At 36.0% G+C, this 23,376-nt stretch overlaps 1 protein-coding gene across 1 annotated transcript; it reads right to left on the bottom strand.

The window, feature by feature from the left end:
* Window positions 1-3,688: 3,688 nt before the first annotated feature.
* On the bottom strand, window positions 3,689-12,880 carry LOC137816155 (laccase-4). Its single transcript, XM_068619239.2, has 3 exons — window positions 12,733-12,880; window positions 12,016-12,520; window positions 3,689-4,115 (listed from the first exon to the last, which is right to left on the bottom strand). The coding sequence occupies exons 1-3, from the start codon at window positions 12,878-12,880 to the stop codon at window positions 3,689-3,691; spliced, it is 1,080 nt and encodes a 359-aa protein (XP_068475340.2).
* Between the last annotated feature and the right edge of the window lie 10,496 nt (window positions 12,881-23,376).

Genomic DNA, 23,376 nt, shown 5'->3' with positions numbered 1-23,376 from the left:
TAAAGCTTTTACTTATTATGGTGACCATTACGCAATTTTCTTAAACCAAAACTCAGGTTGTAGTTCGTCTCTTATTTCTTTTACATAGATGGAGTCTTTGCAGAATGAAATGCAAAACAGCACAGATCATCACAAAATCCTGCCAGTGCCTATTATCTACACCCAAACAAGAATCCCGACATTATTATTTGTAAGTCCTCAACTGAACAGGAATAATTACAAGAGCCATGAAACGCGCTCTTCTTCCTAATATAACAAACTTACACCAGATAGAAATATGTGTTATTACATTGATAATGAAATTGACTTGTGAAAAAATTTAAAAGAAAGATTCTCTAAGGGAAACAATTTTAGAATACTTTATCCTATTTAAGAGCTACATTTCAGATTTCTTTACATATCTAAAAGTCTTGTGGGAAGAATTAGAATAATTGAGATCTACACCTAGTTGTGTCTATGAGATAAAATGTAGTTACAACCTTGTTAAGAAAAATTAATGGAATCTGCAAACTCCCAAAACCCAACTAAGAATCCAACCAACAACCAAACACATCATTTAACCATTTTCATACTAATCAAAGGATCCAGACACCAATAAGAATAAGAGAAAACAATTGAAGATGTCACGTAATCCAAACCTTTAACTGAACAAGAGAGAACACTTCTAGAACATTTACCACGCCACCTTTAAAAATGACATTATTTCTATGTTTTCAAATCTCACTTACTACATCAATCCAAATCGCTCCCCAAACCTCGTTCGCAGAATCAGAAGAACTACTCAACCAAAATTGCAAAAAGTGGCTGAAAGAATCATTGTGAACCACCGATGTAACGCCAAGCCAGCAAAACACTAACTCCAAACTAACCAAATTATTGTGCACTCAAAGAATAAATGACGACAAGATTCCTCTTCCTCCCCGCACATACTACACAGGAGACTTTCAACCTCAACTCCTCGCCTTTCCAAATTGACCCTAGTAGCAATCTTATTTAACAACACCCTCCAAGCAGCAGTGACATGGGCTGAAGGTAACGCTTTACACCTCCAAAACTTATCGTACACAATTCTATTATCCCCTTCAACCTCCCTCCTTAAAGATACATACGTTGATTTAACCGAAAAACTCTGAGAACTCCCCATCCTTCCAAGCCGAACTATCCTCCTTGTCCACGTCAAACCTCAACCCTTGAAGAACCTGTAAAAGTTGACTCTTCAAAATCTTTTCCCATTCAAAAAGACTCATTCTCCAAACTAAACACCACTCTCAAACACCGTTACTCCAACCACCAAACTCTGCCAACTTAGAGGCTTTGGAAGTGCTCAAGGAAAACAACCTCGGAAAAACACACTTCAAAGCACCACCACCCACCCAATTATCCTCCCAAAAGCAAATTCTCTTCCCTTCACCAATCTTCCACAAGAAGGCATCATCAAAGCTCCTTCCCCAACCCTCCAAACCTCAAACCTCATTCAAGAAGGTAATTAAATACAAGATTTTGAGCACGTTACTACTTTCTAAAAGGGCTCAATGATGTTTATAACACCATCGAAACTTAGATCTTGCTCATGAATCCTTACTGGCATAAATTTTGTTTTTCCTCTTGTTCTCCAACAAGAGAGACATTAAAAACTTGATCAATAGTTTGCCAATAATCATACCAATTGGAAGTAACAAGGGAAGACTAGTAAAAACAACTACAATAATAATTTGAAGACACAAGAAAGAGGAAGAGCTTGTAATTCAAGTTATGGGAAACAATGCACTTATTGTAACAAGATGAATCACACAACATAAGAGTGTTTTTTTAAACACGATTTTTCACCTTCATATAAACACAAAAACAAACATGTCACTAACAATTTTTCGTTTGACATTGATTCTAATAACAGTGAAAGTAAATATGATGAAATGATAGAGATCAATCAACAAATTACGGGAAATCAGAACATTATACAACTTATTCAAGAACAAATGCAACAAATATGAAAAATCATGCAAAAACCAAATATTGGTTACACAGAAAACTAACAATCTCATTGGTGATTTAGTTGTATTTTCAGAGAAAGGTAAACAAAATCAAAACCTTTGGATTCTTGACATAGGCACTAATCATGTCATTTATACCATTTCATTATTTACCAATTATCACAAATTAAACCCATTTTTTTTCTTCAATTACCTAATGGATTTAAAGTGGAACAATGCATTTTTCAAGGCATCTCTGTATAGATAATGTTCTTTATATACCTCAATTCACTTTCAACTTAATATTTATTCAACACATGATACAAGTTTTAAACTGTAAACTTTTTTTTTTCTCATGAGTTTTGTCAAAATTAAGGATATTCATTCTTAGAAGATGATTGACAGAGTTGAGTTGCATAGTATTTGTACAAGGGTTTAAACACAATCATATTATAAACTTTGTTGATTTTGAAAAGATAAATTCTTGTAATAATGACTTAGATATTTGACATCATAGGTTTGGACTTCCTTCTCATAATGTCTTACAGTATCACTACAAGAAAATCTTAATTTAGCTGCAAACAAATATTGAAGGTCATAAGTGGACACTAAATAGTGTCCATTAAACCTTCACTAAACCTTCATTATTAAAATAAATTAAATAAGGTGTGAGGAAAGCGTGAGTTATTCCCACGTAAACTTAAAAAAAATAAAAATAATGGTTGCGTTGCTGAAATGGCAGCTACTAAAATTATAAAAATAATTAAAATTTAAATATTTGAAGGTTAAGCCCACGCTAAAAGTTTTAAAATTAAATTTAAATAATATGAAAGTTAAGCCCTCGCAAATTAAACACAAATAATTAATTTTAATTTTTCTTTCATTTTTCAATTGTGAAGAATTCTCTCCTACTCACTTCACTCCACTTTTCCTCATGAGGCATCAACAACATTCTCACATCAGCAAATTCGTGTGACGACAGAGAGCATTCAAGCATTGCGACGATGAAGAGCATTCAAGCATTGCGACGGAGAGCATTCAAGCATTGTGCCCTACCGTGTTCTTGATTGTGCCCTAACACCGTAAGTTTCACATTTCCTTTCGTTTTCAATCCATCTCGACCTCTACAGTAGCTAATTCGTGTTTCGCTATCAGTGAAAGAAGGAGGCTCAAGGCTCTTTGTGGTGGATTGGGATTGCGGAGGAACAAGCCTCACGACCACGCTTTCAACGTTGGCGAACCCTCGTTTTTGCTGCCGCAACAGAGTTGTGCCTCGTTCTACTGTGAGTTTTCTCGCTTTGTTTCTATCTTGATTTTTTTCATTAGAGTGAGGAGCCATGGGTTTAGATTTGGCTTCCTTAATCATTTTAATCATATCTCTAATGTCTCCAACCAAGGGACAGTAGGAACTCCCTTGGATACCCTGTTCCTTGAGACGCCTCTCTATCCTCTTAGGTCTCAGCCACATCCAGTTGAGTGCATTCCAAAACCACCATATCAGCACCGTAGCAATCAAAGTCTCATATATCTGTGTGACTAAGTGTACACCACATGTATCTGTGCGACTAAGTGTGTCTGGAATCATGGTCACACCAGCTCTTGCTAATTCAGAGATGATATTCCTAATAGCTCTGTCCGACTAAGTGTGAAAGCTTGCCCTCCCCTGCTTATTTCTTCCACTGCTCATTTTCTCCATCGTGATTCAAAGTACAACTATTTTATCGATTTTTAGTAGCAGTGATTTGAAGTTGGATAGCCTTAGATAACCATGAAAGGTTTGAATGAGTATAACTAGAGTTAAGTTTTCTTCTTATAGCTATAACAACGTCTTCTGGATCACTAATACCTAGGTGGATGCTTAGGTAGTGGAATGGTTTTGAAAGGTAGTGGAAGAAGCGTTGGGACATTTGAGTATCTTGCAAGACTAATTGAACTGTAGAATTGTAAGCAAGTCTATATAGCTTTGCTCTAGTCACGGTATTTAAATTGGATGGTTGTGTTCCTGTGAAGTTATAAAATACAGGAGGATTTCCAGGAAAATCATCTGTGAAAACTCCCTTAATTTTGAAGAAATGTGCTTGGAGAAGAGAAATTTTAGGCATCACAAATGTAACATTGTTGATATCTGCTACCACCCTGCTATCACTAGTACAAAATTTGAAAACAACGACTATTTATTTAGTGCGGCTTTGCGTTTAAACGCATTTGTAAAAAACGCGGTGGCATTTTTGTAATTAAATTGATTTACAAATGCGGTTCTAGGGTAAGACCGCATTTGTAATTCAATTCAGAATGAATTACAAATGCAGTCTTTACTATGACCGCAGTTGTAATTCATTTTAATTGATTTACAAATGCGGTCTTACCCTAGAACCGCATTTGTAAATCAATTTTACCCTAAAAATAGAAGCGCGCCACTGGTTTTCACTTTCACTTTCGTCTTCTCCGCTCTTCGTTTCAACGTTCTCAGCTCTCTCCGCTTTGCATTGTAAGTTTCGGCTCTCTCTGCTTCAACGTTTGTTTTCGTTTTCGTTTTTGTCATTGTCATTATTCACTTCCTTGGCATTGTCATTTCGTTTCCTTACTCGTTTTCTGCATATAGGTGGTTACTGTTCTATTGGTTCTCTGGTTTTTTCTGCTCCGCCACCGCCACTGCTTCTGTCACCGCCACTGCTTCCGCCACCGCCTTCGCCTACGCCTTCGTCTTCGTCTCCGATCACCATCAACCTAAAGGTTGGTGTTGTATTTATTTAATATTTTGAATTTATATTTAAAATTTTGAATTCATATTTAATATTTTGAATTTTTATTTTTCTGTATTATAATATATATTTAATTAATAACTAATATAACTTGGAATGTATAACTAATAACTAATAATTTATATATTTGTGTGTATTTTGAATTTTTGTATTATATAATTTCTATTTTCTTAAATTTATATTATATATAAATTCTATTTTTGTAATTATTTTTATTTTTTGCACTTTCTCTTTGCTTATCTTTCTTTTTTTTCCCTGGCATCATTTATTTTTTATAATTGTCACTTTAAACTACTTTTACTTAAATAAAAATGAATATGATATTAATCTTTATGGAATTATAATTCTATAGTGTATTAAACTTTGTTCTAGAATTTTAATTTTAGAAGTGAAATATTTAGTTAGTTGTTAATTACATTTTAATAAAAGTTTTATGTTATGTTAGTTATTGTTACTTTTAGAATAGAAATATCGTGTTTGGATTGAGTCCGGGGGTGTTCGACCCTCGGCAAATGTGTGAGATTGAAGAGAATACTAATTATTAGAAAATCCTAACTATATTCCAGAATATATAATGGATCGAAGTTGGATTAATGTTGTTCGTATAAGTGATGAGTACGAAAGGGGAGTAGAGGAATTTATACAATTTGCGCAGCGTAACGCGATTATTAGTGGTCATGATGGAGCAAAGATCAGGTGTCCGTGCGTTAACTGTTTGAATGGAAGGATACTGGATGTGAATATCATGAGGGAACACCTGCTATGTGATGGGTTTCTTCGATCTTATACAACTTGGACATGGCATGGTGAATTATTAAATTTACCACGTGTTTCCGTAACTGAAGAATATGTGGGTTCTACCATGGATGAAGCAGTACACGATGATGGAGATGATGATCGATTGGAGGACATGATTCGTGATGTGGGAGCTGAGTGTTTTGCAAAAGCGCATGGATATGAAAGTATGTCAAAAGATGCAGAGACTCCTTTGTATCCTGGATCAACTAACTTCACACGGTTGTCGGCGGTGTTAAGATTGATGAATTTGAAGGCAATAAACGGATGGACTGATAAAAGCTTCACGGAATTGCTCCAGCTGTTGAAGGATATGCTTCCAGAGGGAAATAGTCTACCTAATCGTAATTACGAGGCAAAAAAGATTCTTTGTCCAATGGGTATGGAGTACAAAAAGATACATGCATGTCCTAATGATTGTATATTATACCGGAAAGATTTTGAATTGTTGAAAAGTTGTCCGAGGTGTGGGTTATCACGTTATAAGTTGAAACAAAAAGATGATGATTCTATTGATGACATGGAAAAGCATGGACCCCCAATGAAGGTTATGTGGTATCTTCCCATCATTCCAAGGATGAAGCGTTTGTTTGCAAACCCAGACGATGCTAAGAATCTTAGATGGCATGCAGATGAGAGGAAATGCGATGGCATGTACCGACATCCAGCTGATTCTATTCAATGGAAGAAATTTGATGATGACTTTCCAGAATTTGGTAAAGAATCAAGAAATATCCGACTTGGTTTAGCTACAGACGGAATGAATCCGTTTGGTAATATGAGTACAAATCACAGTTCATGGCCTGTATTACTAGTTATTTACAACTTACCTCCTGGATTGTGCATGAAGCGAAAATACATGATGTTGTCTATGATGATATCCGGTCCGAAACAACCAGGGAATGATATTGATGTTTATCTAAGTCCCCTAATTGAAGATTTGAAGTTAATGTGGGACCAGGGTGTCGAAGTATTTGACGGATTTGCTAATGAAACTTTCAAGCTTCATGCCATGTTATTTTGCACCATCAATGACTTTCCGGCATATGGTAACTTATCAGGTTATAGTGTTAAGGGTCACAAAGCGTGTCCAATATGCGAAGAAGACACTGCTTCTCAACAATTGAAACATGGAAGGAAAACAGTATATCTTTGGCATCGGAGGTTTCTTAGAAGTCATCATCCTTACCGGAGGTTGAAAAAAGCCTTTAATGGACACTAAGAGGGTAGTGGTCCACCAACTCCATTAACCGGTGTTGAGGTTTACGAAAAGGTAAATAACATAGACCACACCTTCGGCAAGTCCAAAAAAAATTCATCTGTGACAAATATTTGGAAGAAGAAATCAATCTTCTTTGATCTTCCGTACTGGTCGAGGTTAGAAGTCAGACATTGTATAGATGTAATGCATGTTGAGAAGAATGTGTGTGATAGCTTAATTGGTACACTTCTTAACATTAACGGGAAGACGAAGGATGGTCTAAATGCTCGTTTAGATTTGATTGAGATGAACATACGCGGCGAGTTGGCACCCATACAAATGGGTAAGCGTACATATTTGCCCCCAGCCTGTTACACAATGTCAAAAGATGAAAAAATTAGTTTTTGTCAATGTCTAAAGGGTGTGAAAGTGCCACAAGGACATTCCTCAAATGTGAAGAGTCTAGTGTCAATGCAAGATTTGAAGTTAATTGGGTTGAAGTCTCATGATTGTCACATCTTGATACAACAATTGTTGCCGGTAGCTATCCGTGGGATCTTACCAAAAAATGTTAGACACACCATAACCCGTTTGTGCTCATTCTTCTCTTCCATCTGTTGTAAAGTCATTGATCCCTCAAAACTAGATGAACTTCAAAATGAAATTGTTGTTATCTTGTGTGAATTGGAAATGTTTTTTCCTCCGTCTTTTTTTGACATCATGGTTCATCTAGTGGTGCATCTGGTAAGAGAGGTTAGATTGTGTGGACCAGTGTACTTAAGATGGATGTATCCTGTTGAGCGGTATATGAAAATTTTGAAAGGTTATGTGAAAAATCATTATCGTCCAGAGGCTTCAATGATTGAAAGGTACATAGCTGAAGAAAGTATTGAATTTTGTTCAGAGTACATGACAAAAGCAAATCCAATAGGTGTTCCAGCTAATTCATGGCACCACAGGCGTTCTACAAGTAAATGTTTACGTGGTGTGAATATTGTAAGCAAATCTCGATCAGAAGTCTTGCAAGCACATTTGTACATATTGAATAACACAGATGAAGTTGTACCTTACATAGAAGCTCATAAAGCCATTGTGAAGGCAAATAACCCAAGACAAGCAGAGAAATGGGTCTTGATGGAACATAATAGAACTTTCATGCCTTGGTTTAAAGATGAGGTGTTCAAGGATTCAACGGCATCAGAGACCTTGACTTGGTTGGCTGCTGGATTGAAGTTTGATGTCATTTCATGTACAGCGTACGAAGTGAATAATTGTATATTTTACACGAAGTCCCTGGATGAAAAGAGTACAGTTCAAAATTCTGGTGTTACTCTTGAAGCCGAGTCAATGCAGTTTTCGACTTCGAAAGATACAAATCCAGTACTTGGATCAATGGCATACTATGGGTTTATAGAAGAGATATGGGAGATTGACTACACTAAGTTTTCCGTTCCAGTTTTCAAGTGTAAATGGGTTGATAATAAAAGTGGGGTTAAAATTGATGAATCAGGATTCACACTAGTGGACTTTCGAAAGATAGGGTATCGAGATGAGCAATTTATAATGGTTCAACAAGCATCTCAGGTTTTCTATGTGAAAGATCCTACGTCAGAACATTGGTATGTCGTTTTACACGGGAAAAAACAAGGGGAAGCCATAGATGATATTGAATATGGCGAAACTCGTTCATTCACACCAATGATAACTAATAAAGATGACGATGTACTTGATGATGTACATGCAACCCGTAAAGACCACAGTGAAGGAATTTACATATAAACATTCAACCCACATGCAACATGTAAATAAACATTTATAATTTTATGTATTATTTTTATATGATTTTAATTCGATGCACATTAACTAATGTTTGTTACCTAATTTTTTTAACAGAGACATGGATGACGACCAGACTCCAGTCAGACCTCGATCTGGGCGAGGTAGTAGAGGACCTACTAGATTGAAGCGTCTTGCATTGAGACGTGCTGCTGGTGTGAAGACACATGTTGACATTGACGTCAACACTGGAGTGGCTTTTGGTCCTAAGGCAGATGAGTTTATGAGCTATCTTGGAGTTGTTTCTCGTGAGAGGCTCTCCATTTTGATTAATTCATGGGATGAGGTTTCAGAGGTTGATCAGAACATGCTATGGGAGGATGTTCTGGTAAGCTTTACATTATTATTGTTATCATATAATGCTTTTTAATATTGATTAATTAATTTTAATTTCATGATGTTATTTTGCAGGCAAACTTTGACATTCCTGATGTGGAACCGCTTCGATCAAAGATATTATCCAATATCGCACTTAAATTTCGTACCTTTAAGTCAAGACTGACATCGAGATACATTTTTGGCGACCTTAAAGACGAAAATCCATGTTTAAAGTACCAACATATTGATGAAGAGACATGGCGTCTTTTTAGAGAAAGCCGTGAAAATGAGGCTTGGATGGTAAGTGAAGTAAATTTTTTGTTTATATAACATTAATAAGTTTATCTTATCTACTTCAGTTTGTTTATTTCAATTATGACAGGATCGTCGGAAGAAAGCTCAAGAGATAGCTTTGAAGAATCTTACCCCGCACGTTATGTCTCGTTCGGGGTATAGAAAACTTGAGCAAACACTGATGGTGGAAAAGGAGAAATCTCAACAGGGGACGTATTCTGAGAATGTGGAAACAGGGGTCACTTCTCCTCCACCACCTTTTCGCCATGAAAAATGGAAGAGGGCCCGAATTAAAAAGTCCGGTGCACCAAGTTCCGAGCAATCCGGGGTTATAATCGAAAAAATTGTAAGTTATTTTTGTTATTTTCAATTTTTTTAAAGCATTAATTATATTAATGATTGAAAATATGATTTTTGTGTACTCTTGCAGGATTCCTTGGAATCCGACGGTACATTTGTTGCTGAAGGTCGTCACGATATCCTGGTTGAAGCAATTGGACGACCTGAACACTCTGGTCGTGTTCGTGCCGCTGGACAAGGGGTCGGAATTAAACTTTATTTTGGAGTTTCAGAACGACAGCCATCCTCCTCCTCCAAGAAGGAAACTCAAATGAAGACTAAGTTACGTGAAGAAATAATGGAGGAGATGAGAAAGGAGACTGATTTGATGTGGCTGGAGATGAAAAAGGAGAATGATCGAATGCGACAAGAGTTTCTATCGCAACAAGTTTGTGCTAAACCGATTGAACCCCTTGTTAGTCCCACTCCCAAGAGCACAAAGGGGAGTTGTGCGGCTCCTCCAACATCAGGGGATGATATCAATGGGCAGACAGAGGATTGTGAGCTACTGGTAGTGGGCGGCAAACTTCCTCGGGTGGTGGCACTTGAAAAAGTCTATAAAAACGCCACCACCTTACATAACGTTCCTCTCTCCCCTGATGTGGCGAAGGTAACTGTTGAAAAAGTACGATTTCCTGATGCTCGTGTTCCACTACCTTCAGATGAGGTAACCACTGTGGCCGATGCATTTCAGACATTCGTTGCCTGGCCCAGAGAGCTCATTCGATCTATGCCCGAACCTCATGTAATAATTTCGTTTCATTATATTATTTTTTATTTATATTTATATATTACATATAATTTAATACAAATGTTGTTTATCTTGTAGGAACCTTTTCAGCCACCAACTCCGAAAAAGAAGCGTGAGGTTCCAGTTGACGATCCTATGGCTTCCCTACGTCTCATTGCTAGTCAGATTGGCAATGATCCTTTTCCAGTTCCGTGGGATAATACATTTTTTCAAATCAACACTGAACTGCCACTGATGATTTACAACACAGATTTATCAGAATTTATATCTGGGAACCAGGAGCTCAATATAAGTATAATTCAATTTTTTATGATGTAAGTATCTTTACCTATTATTCAATTTACTTTATGTTAAATTATTATTGATTATGCTTTAACTAAAAACTTGTAGGTTTTTGCATAGAGTCTGTATCACTGAGGGGAAGGAAAATATGTATGGATTCGTAGATCCTGCATATACTAATCCCATTGGACCAAACTCAACTGAGACTCAAGCATACATCACTAACATCCTGGAAAAAGAGGGAAAACAAATTTATTTATGCCCTTACATTAATGAGTAAGTTTAATTATATGTCATCAATTATTATTATTTCATGTTTTAAATATTTACTAACTCTTTTCAATGATCATATAGGCATCATTGGCAGTTACTTGTCTTATCAATGGTTGATAAGACTGCTGTGTGGTTCTGTTCCCTACACAAGAAGATGCCCACAAAATTTAAGGATATCATTGATACGTAAGTATAGTATAAACTTAACTTTGTATATGTTACTAATTAACCATCTACTAACGAGGTTTTTTGTATTAACCAGTTCATGGCGTGGATATAACATCCTAAAAGGTCGATCCAGATCAAATAATTTGAACTACATAAGAGTAAAGGTTTGTAATTTTTTTCTTTCTCTATTATCATTGTTTATCAATATACTAACATATTACTTTTTATTGAATTATATAGTGTAATAAACAACCAGGAAGCTATGAGTGTGGCTATTACATTATGCAATGGATGATTACCATTATAAGACTAGGTGTTAAAACTGGTTGGAAGGAGGTATATGTTAAATCATTTTTATAATTCTTGAACATATATATATCTAGAAACTAATTTATGTCAACTTTGCAATGCAGTTATTCACAGAAGAAACACCAATGAGTGAGGAAGGCATTTCATATGTTAGAGATTCTTGGTCCACATACTTCATTAATTTTTATAACTCTAGCATAAGTAAACAACATTAGTGGTTTTATTATATGTAATTTGATCACTTGTAAATGTACATTTTGATGATTTCAATTGGTTACTACATTTTTGTATTTGTCTGGCTGGGTTTAATCATTATGCAGGTTATTTAAATATATGGTTTCTGCACAAAACAGGATGTACCAAAAAAAAAAAAACACTATTTACAAATGCGGTCATTTACCAAGACCGCATTTGTAAATAGTGAATTCGCATTTACAAATGCGGTCTTAGTAAATGACCGCATTTGTAAATAGTGATTTATGAATGCGGTCTTGGTAAAAACCGCATTCATAAATCCTAAACCCCAAACCCACTCCCTAATTCAGAATAATATACAAATGCGGTTATCTAAAATGACCGCATTTGTAAATGTGATTTATGAATGCGGTCATAGGACCGCATTTGTAAATTCCAGATTTACAAATGCGTGTTGATCAAATGCGGTTCTATGACCGCATTTGTAAATTTAAAATAGCCGCATTTGTTTAACTTATCTGCACTAGTGTATTATTCAAACAAGTAGCACAAGGGTTGATACCAAGACTAACAGTGAAGAGCAAGTTTCTATCAATCTTCAAAGGGACTCTGGCTGGATACTTTTTAGAGTTTAAGCTTCTGAGAGAGTCAGTGAAACTGGTAGCAAGAATGGTGGAATTTTTGGGAGGCATGGAAGTGAGGGTGGTGAGGCTGGAACTAAGGGTGCCTGAATAGTGTAATATGGCAGTGGCAGTCTTGTTGTCTACTGCAATAGGAGCATCCATGAAAGGAGAGGCTGCAACCAAGTATTTTCCAGCTGCATGTTTGGTTGTTAGAAGCACATTTGTGGTCTGGCCGGGTGTTATGACAATGGTATCAGTTTTGAATGGTTTTGTGTAGACTGCATCAACTTCAACAACAGTGAGTTCATGACCAGCAATTTTAAAGAAAAGCTCTTCATTGAGTGCAGCATTGATGATTCTTAGCAAGTAGATGTTTCCTGGTTGAACATCCAACTTAAATCCTTCTGCACACCAAAGAAAGTTTTTTTGTTTTCAAACATTCTTCTTACAAATATTTGAAGACCAAAAATAAAGAGAAATAAGATGTGACTTTTGAGTTTGCCATTTTTTTCCTTTGGCTTTAGGTATTGAGTAGAACTTGTTAATTGCAATTTTTGAGTCACATTGGCTTGGTCTAATCACACCAAAAGGCTAGAGTTTAGTAATCTGACTTTACCTTGTGAAGCACAGCCTTGGACAGGTCCTGGATGACCATTGATTGTGTGAGCATCAGAGACATTAGGTGCCAAACCAGATTTCAAAGCTTCATTTATTACAACCTCAGTATCTGATTTCCACCATTCACCACATTGGGTTCTTGTCATTTAGGTGTGAATCTCTTGAGAAACTCTTTTATCTGTTATCATCAATGAATGTATTTAGCGGAATGTCTGTAGTGTGTTCTGTAGTTTATGTATGCATTAAAGCCACCTTATAACAACTGGCTATGTTTACTTAAGGCCCTCTTAGTAGAAACTACTTTTAAGCACTATAGTCTATAGCACTATTTTTAATAATTCTTCTCTTTTCCTTCATTTATCTCTCTTTTTTTACAATAATGTTCACAATTGATGGTTGAGCTTTATGATGTTATAATTTTAGTTGTATTTGGATGAAGCCCCAACATCATTCTCAACATCTTAGAAACTATTATGGTCTGTGTTGAGCCTTTTGGCTGCAGGAAGTGGTAGCTGCTTACTAGTATCAAATATCAGTAAGTTGACTTTTACTTAAATATATATTCTTGAAAGAGATGGTGGCAAGGCAACTACTCCTAGTTCAAGATCTTTAATTATGAATTTCAGTTCATTGTTCTTTTGCAGCCACCAAGATATCACTGTACATGTATATTAGCTTGTTTGGAAGAAAATACTAAAAGGGGCTTATTTTGAAACCCTTAATTTCTGCAAATTTCTACTAGTAAAAAGACAACAAAAATTCTACATAAATCATTATTTGGTTAAATTTCTTGGTAGTCCTTGTAGTTTAACAAATTTTACATTTTAATTCTTATATGAAAGACCATCAATTTTAGATTTTATGCATTGTATTTTTAATCTTCTTTAGTCATTATGAATTTAGATAACAGTGAAATGTATGCTATAACTAATTAAACTTAATTCTTATTATCCTTTATAACATCTCATACAAAGACACCAAATAATACAAACATCTTCTTTTGTTTTTTAGTTTTTAACTTATAAAAAAAAAAGCAAATTAAAAAATATTAATATTTAATATTTAAAATCTAAACTTTTATTTAAAAGTGGAGTTCAATAGCTGCTTTTTTTAGTTTTTAATTTATCAATTTTTTAATGTTTTTTTTCTTTTTAATGCTATTGCAAAAAAAAAATTAAAAAAAATTAATATTTAATATTTAAAATCTAAACTTTTATTTAAAAGTGGAGTTCAATAGCTGCCAAAAATAGTGCATACAAAAAAAAAATTATGTGTCCACATATCCAAGGTTAAGCCCATTCTAATTTCATTGTCACTTTACCTAGGTCAAGCCCTCGCTTTATTCTAATTTTATTGTGCCACTATCCAAGGCTAAGCCTAAGCTTTATTTTTAATTTTATTGTCCCCTTATCCAAGGCTAAGCCCACGCTAATTTTATTGTCCCCCTAGCTAAGCCTAAGCCCTCACTTTCTGCCCAAGGCTAAGCCCCCGCTTAAGTTAACATTTGTAATTTTTTTTGTTGGCAACTTGTAGGCAAAACCCACGCAAGCCAAATTATTGCGACGCCACGCACCCGACATTTTTTTTTTGCGACGGGGATATTAGCTTCAAAGTCACGTTAATTGCATCTTTGCGTGGGCTTTTTGTGATTAATGTCCGCCTTTGGCCCAATCTAATAAAAGTTTTTTTTGTAGTGTATACAGTACTTGGCTAAACAACATAGGTTCTCAAAGTAAAATGTTTCTAAACATATTATTGATCTTATACATATGGGGTTGGCCCAAATGCTTCTATCAATATATGGGGTTCTATCAATATGCCTTCCATGGGGTTCTATCAAAATATATGGGGTTGGCTCAAATGCTTCTATCAATATATGGGGTTCTATCAATATGCCTTCCATGGGTTCTATCAAAATATTATTGTTTCTAAAATGCTTGGCTCAAATTAATATATTGGGTTCTATCACTATGCCTTCCATGGAAAAAAAAAAATATTTTTTGTTGATGACTTTAGTAGATATACTTAGATTTTTCTTATGAAGAATAAAACCGATATTAAACCTGCTCTGTTAAAATTTATCACTCTTATGTAAAATCAATTCAACACTAAAATAAATGTTATTATATCTTATTGTGGCTAGGAGTTTGCTTGAAATGATTTGTACCATAAAATGGGTATTGTACACCAAACTAGTGGTGTAAAAACTCCCTAACAAAATGTTGTCGTAGAAAGACCCACACATTCTTAATGTAACTCAAAGTCTTTTTTTTTTAATCCAGCTTACCTACTAGTTTTTTGTCTTATGCCTTATCTCACGTTATTCACCTTATAAATAAAATTCCTACGGTTGCTCTGAATAATAAAACTCCTTACGAGTTTTTTTCATAAGAAACTTAATAATCTTACTAGTCAAAAGGTTTTCATATCTCTTTGTTTTGTTTATACTCTTGAAAGAGATGGACATAGTTTCACCCTATAGGAAAGAAATGTGATTTTATAAGATAAAAAATTGGAACAAAAGGATACATTATTCTTGACATTAAGGGTATGTTTGCTTCTGTGGATGTATTGTTCTCAAGCAAAGAAGTGAGAGGATATTTTTCATTTGGATCTAGGGTTTTGTGAGGAAGAGAAGGAGAAGATATGCCTTTTTTTTATCGGCAAGAAAAAATAAATAAATATGAACCACTTTAGGGGTGACTCAACCCTTATACATAACCATAACACAACAGGTCCTCAAAACCCCTTCTAACCTACCTAATCCTTATAAACTTAAAATAACAAACACCCCAACCAAAGGAATAAACCTTGCAAACGCTCACTTAATTGAAAACATACAAGCCACAGGATCAATGCACCACTCAGAATAAGTGAAACAAGCAAAATCAGATTTAGATGTTATTCAAGACCAAACCTTTAACTGAGTCAAGGTAAACATTTTTGAATGATCGATCACTCCACCTTGGAAAATATGTTTATTCTTGTGCTTCCAGATTTCATTTACTACTGCAATCCAAATGCTACTCAAAACAACTTTAACCTGGGCAGAAGCATTTAACAAATTAAACTGCAAGAAGTGAGAAATTGGATCAACATGATCAACTGACGAAATCCCCAACCATGTAAAACACTGTTTCTAGACAAGCCAAGTAATCCTGCATTCAAAAAATAGAAGATTTGTCGACTCCACATCCATCCTGCAAAAACTACAGAGGTTGCTATCAACCGAAACCCAACGCCTTTCCAAGTTAACTTTTGTAGCAACTGAATTAAACAACACCCTCCAAGCAGTAAACTGGGCTGAAGGCAAAGCATAAGACTTACAAAGGGAGACAAACAGACTATCTCCATCATAGGGGCCTCTTAAATGAGCATAGGTAGACTTTATCGAAAACCCACTATCCTTACCTACCTTCCAAACCTGGCTATCTTCAATACTCAAGACCAGGGCCTTTCCATGCACCTCTTGTAAAAGTTGGGCTTCCTGACTATTTTCCCAATCAAATAGACCTCTCCTCCAAAGTAATTTCACTCCACACTATCGTTAACCCACTCCCAGCAAGACTCTAAATAACCTTCTTTATTACCACATAAAGAATATAGTCTTGGGAATTTACTTTAAAAATCTTCGTTGCCCACCCAAACATCTTTCCAGAACAAGATATCCTTCTCGTTTCCCACTCTCCACTCACAATTGTTCTCAAAGGTTCTACCTCATTCCTCCATCCCCCAAACCCCTTTCAAATCTATCCACCAGTTGGAATCCTTAGCATTACTCCTTTGTTCTTGCAAGATTCTCCAACCTCCGTATTTAGAGTCTAGAATTTCCTTCCATAAACCACCATTCTCGGTCTCCAGACGCCAAATCCACTTTCCCAGCAGAGCGACATTGAAAAGCCTTAAGTTCAAAATACCAAGACCGCCAACTTCTCTAGGCTCGCAAGCCTTTTTCCACGAAAACCACACTATTTTCCTTCCTTCTGAACCCCAACCCCACAAAAACCTTCTCTGAATTTTTTCAATCTCCTTTAGCACAGCAGAAGGCAACTTAAACATAGAAAAATAGAAAAGCGGGATAGAAGAAAGAACCGACTTAATGAGACAAACTCTCCCGGCCAACGAAAGAAATCTACCTTTCCATCTTCCCAACCTACTCTTAACTCTTTCAAGCACTTCGTCCCAAAATGAGACTCGCTTGTGGCTCCCCCCCACAAGCAACCCCAAGTATTTGAAAGGAGTTTTCATCACTTCGCAATTAAGGATTGCAGCAAACTGCTGAATCATAGTGTGGTCAACCCCCACCTACTCTTCGAAAAATTGACCTTCAAACCAGAGGCTAATTCAAAATAGTGCAGAATGACTTTCAAATTGCAAACAGATTTAAAGTTAGCTTCACAAAGAAACAGAGTATCATCCGCATATTGAAGCATGTTTACCTTAACCTTTTGTACCCCAACCTCCAGACTCTCCACCAGATTCTTCTCTATAGCTTTCCTTACAACACCTGTCAATCTTTCCGCCACAATAAGAAAAAGAAAAGGCGCAAGAGGGTCGCCTTGACGTAAACACCTCTTTAGGTAAAACTCTGAAGTAGGACTCCCATTTATAAGCGCTGACACAGAGGAAGACTCCAAACAGGATTTAATCCACCTGATCCATTTTTCGCAGAAGCCTAACCTTCCGAGCATGTAATATAAAAACTCCCAACTTACAGAGTCATATGCCCTTTTGTAATCAACTTTAAAGTAAACACAACTCTTCTTCCTCCGCTTCACCTCCTCTAAAACCTCATTGACCACGAGGACACTATCCAATAAGCCCCTTCCTTCCAAGAAAACAAATTGCCTCATATCAATCAACTTACTTATCACCTTCTTCAGCCTAAGAGACAAAACCTTTGAAACGATTTTGTATAAACAACTTACCAGAGAGATAGGTCTGAAGTCACTTAATTGTTGCGGGTTGTCAATCTTGGGAACGAAACAGATGAAAGACACATTTGACCCTCTGGGCCAACTGCCTCTATCTGCAAACTCATTCACTACCTTCAAAACATCCTCTTTTAAAATCTCCCAACAAAACTTTAAAAAGCCAAAGTTAAACCCGTCGGGATCAGGACTCTTCGAGCTTTCACAACTCCATATTGCAAATTTAACTTCTTCTTCAGATATATCTTCGACCAACATTCTATTCTCCTCCACAGAAACTGAGTTAAACTGGACATTATCCAACCTGACAGGAACCCCATCAACTCCATCAAATCGAGATTTAAAAAAACTCCTAACCTGATCTTTTACCACCTCTTTATCATCACACCATAGACCGTCCACGAAAACTCCATTTAAACCATTCCTCGTCCTCCTCCACTTGACAACCGAATGGAAAAAACTTGTATTAAGGTCTCCATGTTCAAACCCTAAACCCTGTTGTTATCATAACACAAGTATATTTTGTGCACGAGATTACTACATATATTCCCTTTTACACCAAATTAGGATTACCCACCTTCTTCAAAAGGCTTACAAGTTCTTTGATCATATAATCATTTTTATTATACTTATTATTATTAACATAATTTATACATATTAATATAATTATTATTATTATTAATAAAATAAATTATATTCATATTATTAATATTATTAATATTTATGAATATTATTCATATAATTAATATTTATTAATATTATTCATATTATTAATATTTATTAATATTATTCATATTATTAATATTTATTAATATTATTCATATTATTAATATTATTATTATTAATATTATTATTATTATTAATATTATTATTATTAATATTATTATTAACATTATTAATATTATTATTATAATTAAAATTATTATAAATATTATCATTAATATTATTATTGTAATTAAAATGATTCTAAATATTATTATTAATATTATTATAAATATTATTAATATTATTATGAATATTATTATAAATATTATTAATATTATATTCATATTATTAATATTATATTCATATTATTAATATTAATATTATATTCATATTATTAATATTATATTCATATTATTAATATTATATTCATATTATTAATATTAATATTATATTCATATTATTAATATTAATATTATATTCATATTATTAATATTAATATTGTTAATAATAATAAGTATAATAAAAATCATAATCATGCTAAAGCTTTTGCTTGGTGTAGTGTTTAAATTTTATCTGAGTTATTTTGGTGCCAAAATTTACATACGAAAAAATTCGTATGTAATACCTGTTTACATACGGATTTAGCCTTCCCGCTCCATGGCGCCAAAAGTTACATACGGATTCCGTATGTAATGCCTGTTTACATATGGAAAAAAATCCGTATGTAATGTTTATTTTACATACGGATTTTGATCCGTATGTAATTCGCATTTTTCTTGTAGTGATAGACCTATTGTCTCTACCCCCACAGGAAACTCCTTTGTATACTTTTGATCTTGTTACAAACCGAAACCAGAGCTTTAAAGAAAGACAAATAAAACAGGGGGATGGATGTAAAGACTGATTTGATCAAGCAGATTCTTCCTGCCATAGACAAGAATTTCCCTTTCCAAGAACTCAGTCTAGCATTGATTATATTGACTACAGGCTCCCAAAATTGTGCCTTCCTTGGATTACCTCTTATTTCTATACCCAAATACTTGAAAGGAATCTGCATGGTATTGCAGTTTAAAGTCTTCGCATAGGTTTCTAATGTATACCTATCCACATTCACACCTGCCAACTTCAATTTGTGGAAATTAATTTTCAACCCAGAAACAAGTTCAAAGCATCTTAGGATCATCTTGATAGAGAAAATATTGGAGAAGAAGTCTTCACACATGAATAGGGTGTTGTCTGCGAATTGTAACATACTGCACTCTATTTCTCTCCTCCCCACCTTCACACCTGTGAGCATATTTTGCTTAGACGCTTACCTCACTAGCCCAGCCAAGCCTTCAGCTACCACAAGAAATAAGAACGGAGCCAAAGGATCTCCCTGTCTCAACCCTCTTGAGGGTTTAAATTCCTCAGACGGACTTCCATTAACTAACACTGAAATAGAAGACGATTTCAAGTACCCTGTAACCCACTTTATCCATTTGCTATGAAACCCCAACCTGTGTAGCATATCAAGTAAAAAATTCCACCTTATCGAATCATATGCCTTCTCGTAGTCCACCTCAAAGCAAAGTGCACTCCTCTGATTCCTCCTCACCTCCTCAAAGCCTTAGCTTCCCTACGTACTCCTTCCGGTTCCTCACACCATTGGCCCCCAACTTCCACACCTTTGACTTCATTTTTAAGTCTTCTCCATCTTATAGCCGAGTGATAGAATCTGGAATTCATGTCCCCGGACTTGAACCAGTTTGCTCTTGCTTTTTTCTTGGAAAGGGAATCCAGCTTATTATCAACCATCCTCAATTGACTAAGTAATTCCATTCTTCTCAGTCTACTGTTTTCCTCAAGTACTTCATTATCATCCTTCACATGAAGGTCCTCAATTTCCTTTACAATACGCTTCTGATTTGACTGTAAACATCTAATCACATTCTTATTCCAATCTTTAAGGTCACCCTTCAAAAGTTGAAGTTTATCCTTGAAGTTAGATATACTATTCCCCTGGACACTGTATGTACCCCATTTCTCCTTCACATACTCCTTGAACCTTGGCTCCATGAACCATGCATCTATAAAACGAAAGGGTTTAGGGCCCCAATCTTTGACCCCAGACTTCGCTACAATAGCACAATGATCTAACACAATTCTTGGTTGCTCGTATTGCTTGTAAGAAGACCATCTTTGAAGCCACTCTTCAAAAATAAGGAATCTATCCAACCTACTTTTAGCAGTACCATTTGATTTGAATCAAGTATATTTTTTACCCACACATGGAATGTTTATCAAGCGGTTTGTGTCAATAAAAAAATTAAAGCCACTTATTTCCTTCTTCTGGCTGGGGCTTCCTCTTAAACCTTTTCTTTCATCTTCTTTTCTTACGACATTAAAGTCACCGCAAAAACATCCTACCATGTTTTGATAAGACCTCTTGAAAGACGTTAAGGCTTCCCTAAACAGAACTTTATCTGTGTAGTTGCACGCTGCATAAACATTAACCACAAAACACATACAACTTGATTTGATATGATGACCTACTACTGCGATGAATCCGTTTCCCATGACATGCGAATCGTAATTGAATTTTTCTTTGTGCCACATAGATAACATACTCCCTGCCCTATTGTCTCTTTCATTATGCATCCAACCAATATTGTTATCCCCCTAAAGCGAAAAACATCTATGGTCTGAGATAGACGTAGTTTTTGTCTCCTATAAACATACAAATTCTACACCCTCCTTGGCTACAATATGTTTCACATATTTACTCCCCCCCCCCCAAGCCCCTAATATTAAGATTTACTATGATCATTATACAGCATGACGAGAACCCTCCTCACACAGTTTTTTGCCTTCCTTATCCCTTTCCTCCATACCCTCTAATTCAACTACTACATCCACCTCCTCCCCTGAACATCTCACACCTAACTGTTTTCCCGCATCCCATATATGCACAGATTCAACCACATTATCCTCAAACCTTAACCAGTTATTATAGTGTATAATATCACTTTCAGACTCAGCAAAAGAACAACAGCTTAACCTGGATGAGGAATTAATTCCATAGTGAAGAGGACCCAATCCTCCCTTGGATCTCCATCGTAAGCGAGATTGCTTCGTGCCCTGTTCCCAAATATCGCGCAATCTTCGAACATTCACCAGTGTTTTGCATTCTTCTTCCACAATTGCATCTTTTTTTCCCTTGACCGGATTTCTCCGCTCCGACAACGAACTACCCACGCTGCTCGTTTTGCCCTGAGTACTGTTATGGTTGAACGCAGAATCAGGCGATGATCCTCCTTCAGTCTCGCCTCTTCGAATAGGATCGCCTGGGTGGCCATAGGCAAGTTTGCGCTCCACCTTCGTATTTGCCTCTCCGAAGAAATTAATTGACGACTCCGAAGCCGAGTTCGTGCTCCCAGCAATTGACGATGACAAATTCCTTAGCCCATTTCTTGCACAAACGTCTTCCGACCCGACCCTAACTCTCTGGTTCTCTAGGCCCATTAGCCCAATATTTTTATCCTGGACTTTGGAAAATTGGGTCGCACTATTTTCGGGTTCATCTGGATGAAAGTTAAAACATTGGATAAAACGCATTAGGTCAGCCACCGAATTTTAAATGAGAGAGAAAATTGTGTTGACCTTCTCTGGCTCAAATAAAGCTGCCCCATTACTGAAATTCCCTTGCTCATGCATTACCTTATTTGTGTAATGTAATTCACTTTTGCTCTTACTCTCCCTTTCTGCCTTATTATGTTCCTTCATTTGTTTCAAATTTGTCTCTAGAGATAACCAGGATTTTCTAACCTCCTTAGCCTCCTCGTCCTGCCGGGAAGTGATGACGGCGTCACCATCTCCTTCATCAAACGCTTTTTCCGAAAAGATGGTCTCCTCAATGAAGGTATCCATTGATGAAATGTTATCCGAGGAAGCATAGTTATGAACAGTACAATTGCATACTCCTCCATCTTTGTTGGGTTCCTCCTCAACAATATTAATGTTATATATTTGACCATTAATTCGGTAACCTTCTGAAACTTCCACTTTACAAGATTTCAACACCCGTATTTGAATGTGTGCGTACTCCAGTTTCTCTGCTCGGTGGCTTCCTCGATGCTTATCAGCTGTGCCACTTCTCCAACAACCTTAGACAGAAAATCCTTATTCCACATAGTTATGGGTAAATCGTAGCACCTGACCCATGCTAGTTTGTGACCCGCTACAAAAGATTCAGACCTGGGTTCTATATCCTCGAACACACTTGTGAACCAGTTGTTGTTTAGCTTGATGATATCTTCCACCCGTTCTCCTTCCTTCGGGGTTAAAAGCACAAGGTTGTCACTCATATATCTCACCTTAATCATAATCATCCCTCCTTTGATAAACTCTTCATGTATCAACTCGAAGTTCATATTTGGTATCATCCACCCAACTGCACTATTAGATATCCAAGGTAGAACTTTTGATGTAGTCTCAATGATTGGACCTTTCCACTGATCTTGTGAAAATTTCCTAACTACATCAGCATATGACTGTTTCAAGTTAAGGTTCCTCCGGGCACCCTTCTCTTTTACTTCTCTCCAAACCTCCTTGCTCTTCGGCTGCCTCTGTGCATAGTTATGATGAATCGTACCCTTACTATTCGCACATGGTGCCACACCATGATGAGCATTCCCATTTCTCCTATATTTTGGCAAGTTCACATAAAGTTTCATATTGCCAATATATATCTGGTCCAGCTCTTTCTCCAATCTGAGTTCATGTGGCACCGTAAAAAATATCACAAACCTAAACCTTCTTCCCCATCTGTTTCTACGTTCAGAGATGAACACCTATTTCACCCTAGCCCATCTTTAAAAGATTTTCAGCATATCATATTCACCATGAGTACTTGGGAAGTTTGAGAAGAAGAATGTAAAACATGATTTTGAGGACATAAGATTTGTATGTGGTACAGGTTTCTCCTCTGCTCTCCCCAACGCCACCCTCTGTTTCCTCTGCTCCTC

Source organism: Phaseolus vulgaris, chromosome 1, assembly GCF_051622355.1.
Source record: "Phaseolus vulgaris cultivar YP4 chromosome 1, ASM5162235v1, whole genome shotgun sequence".
NCBI classification, from domain to species: Eukaryota; Viridiplantae; Streptophyta; class Magnoliopsida; order Fabales; family Fabaceae; genus Phaseolus; species Phaseolus vulgaris.
This window is presented reverse-complemented; position numbering and strand designations above follow the sequence as displayed.

What these genes read in the sequence shown, in the direction of transcription:
- LOC137816155 (XM_068619239.2), bottom strand. Translation starts at nt 12,880, where the DNA reads ATGACAAGAACCCAATGTGGTGAATGGTGGAAATCAGATACTGAGGTT. An exon ending in CCAAGGCTGTGCTTCACAAG is followed by an intron (nt 12,521 to 12,732) that starts GTAAAGTCAGAT and finishes TTTGGTGTGCAG; the next exon opens with AAGGATTTAAGTTGGATGTT. An exon ending in TGTTTGAATAATACACTAGT is followed by an intron (nt 4,116 to 12,015) that starts GCAGATAAGTTA and finishes ATTTTGTACTAG; the next exon opens with TGATAGCAGGGTGGTAGCAG.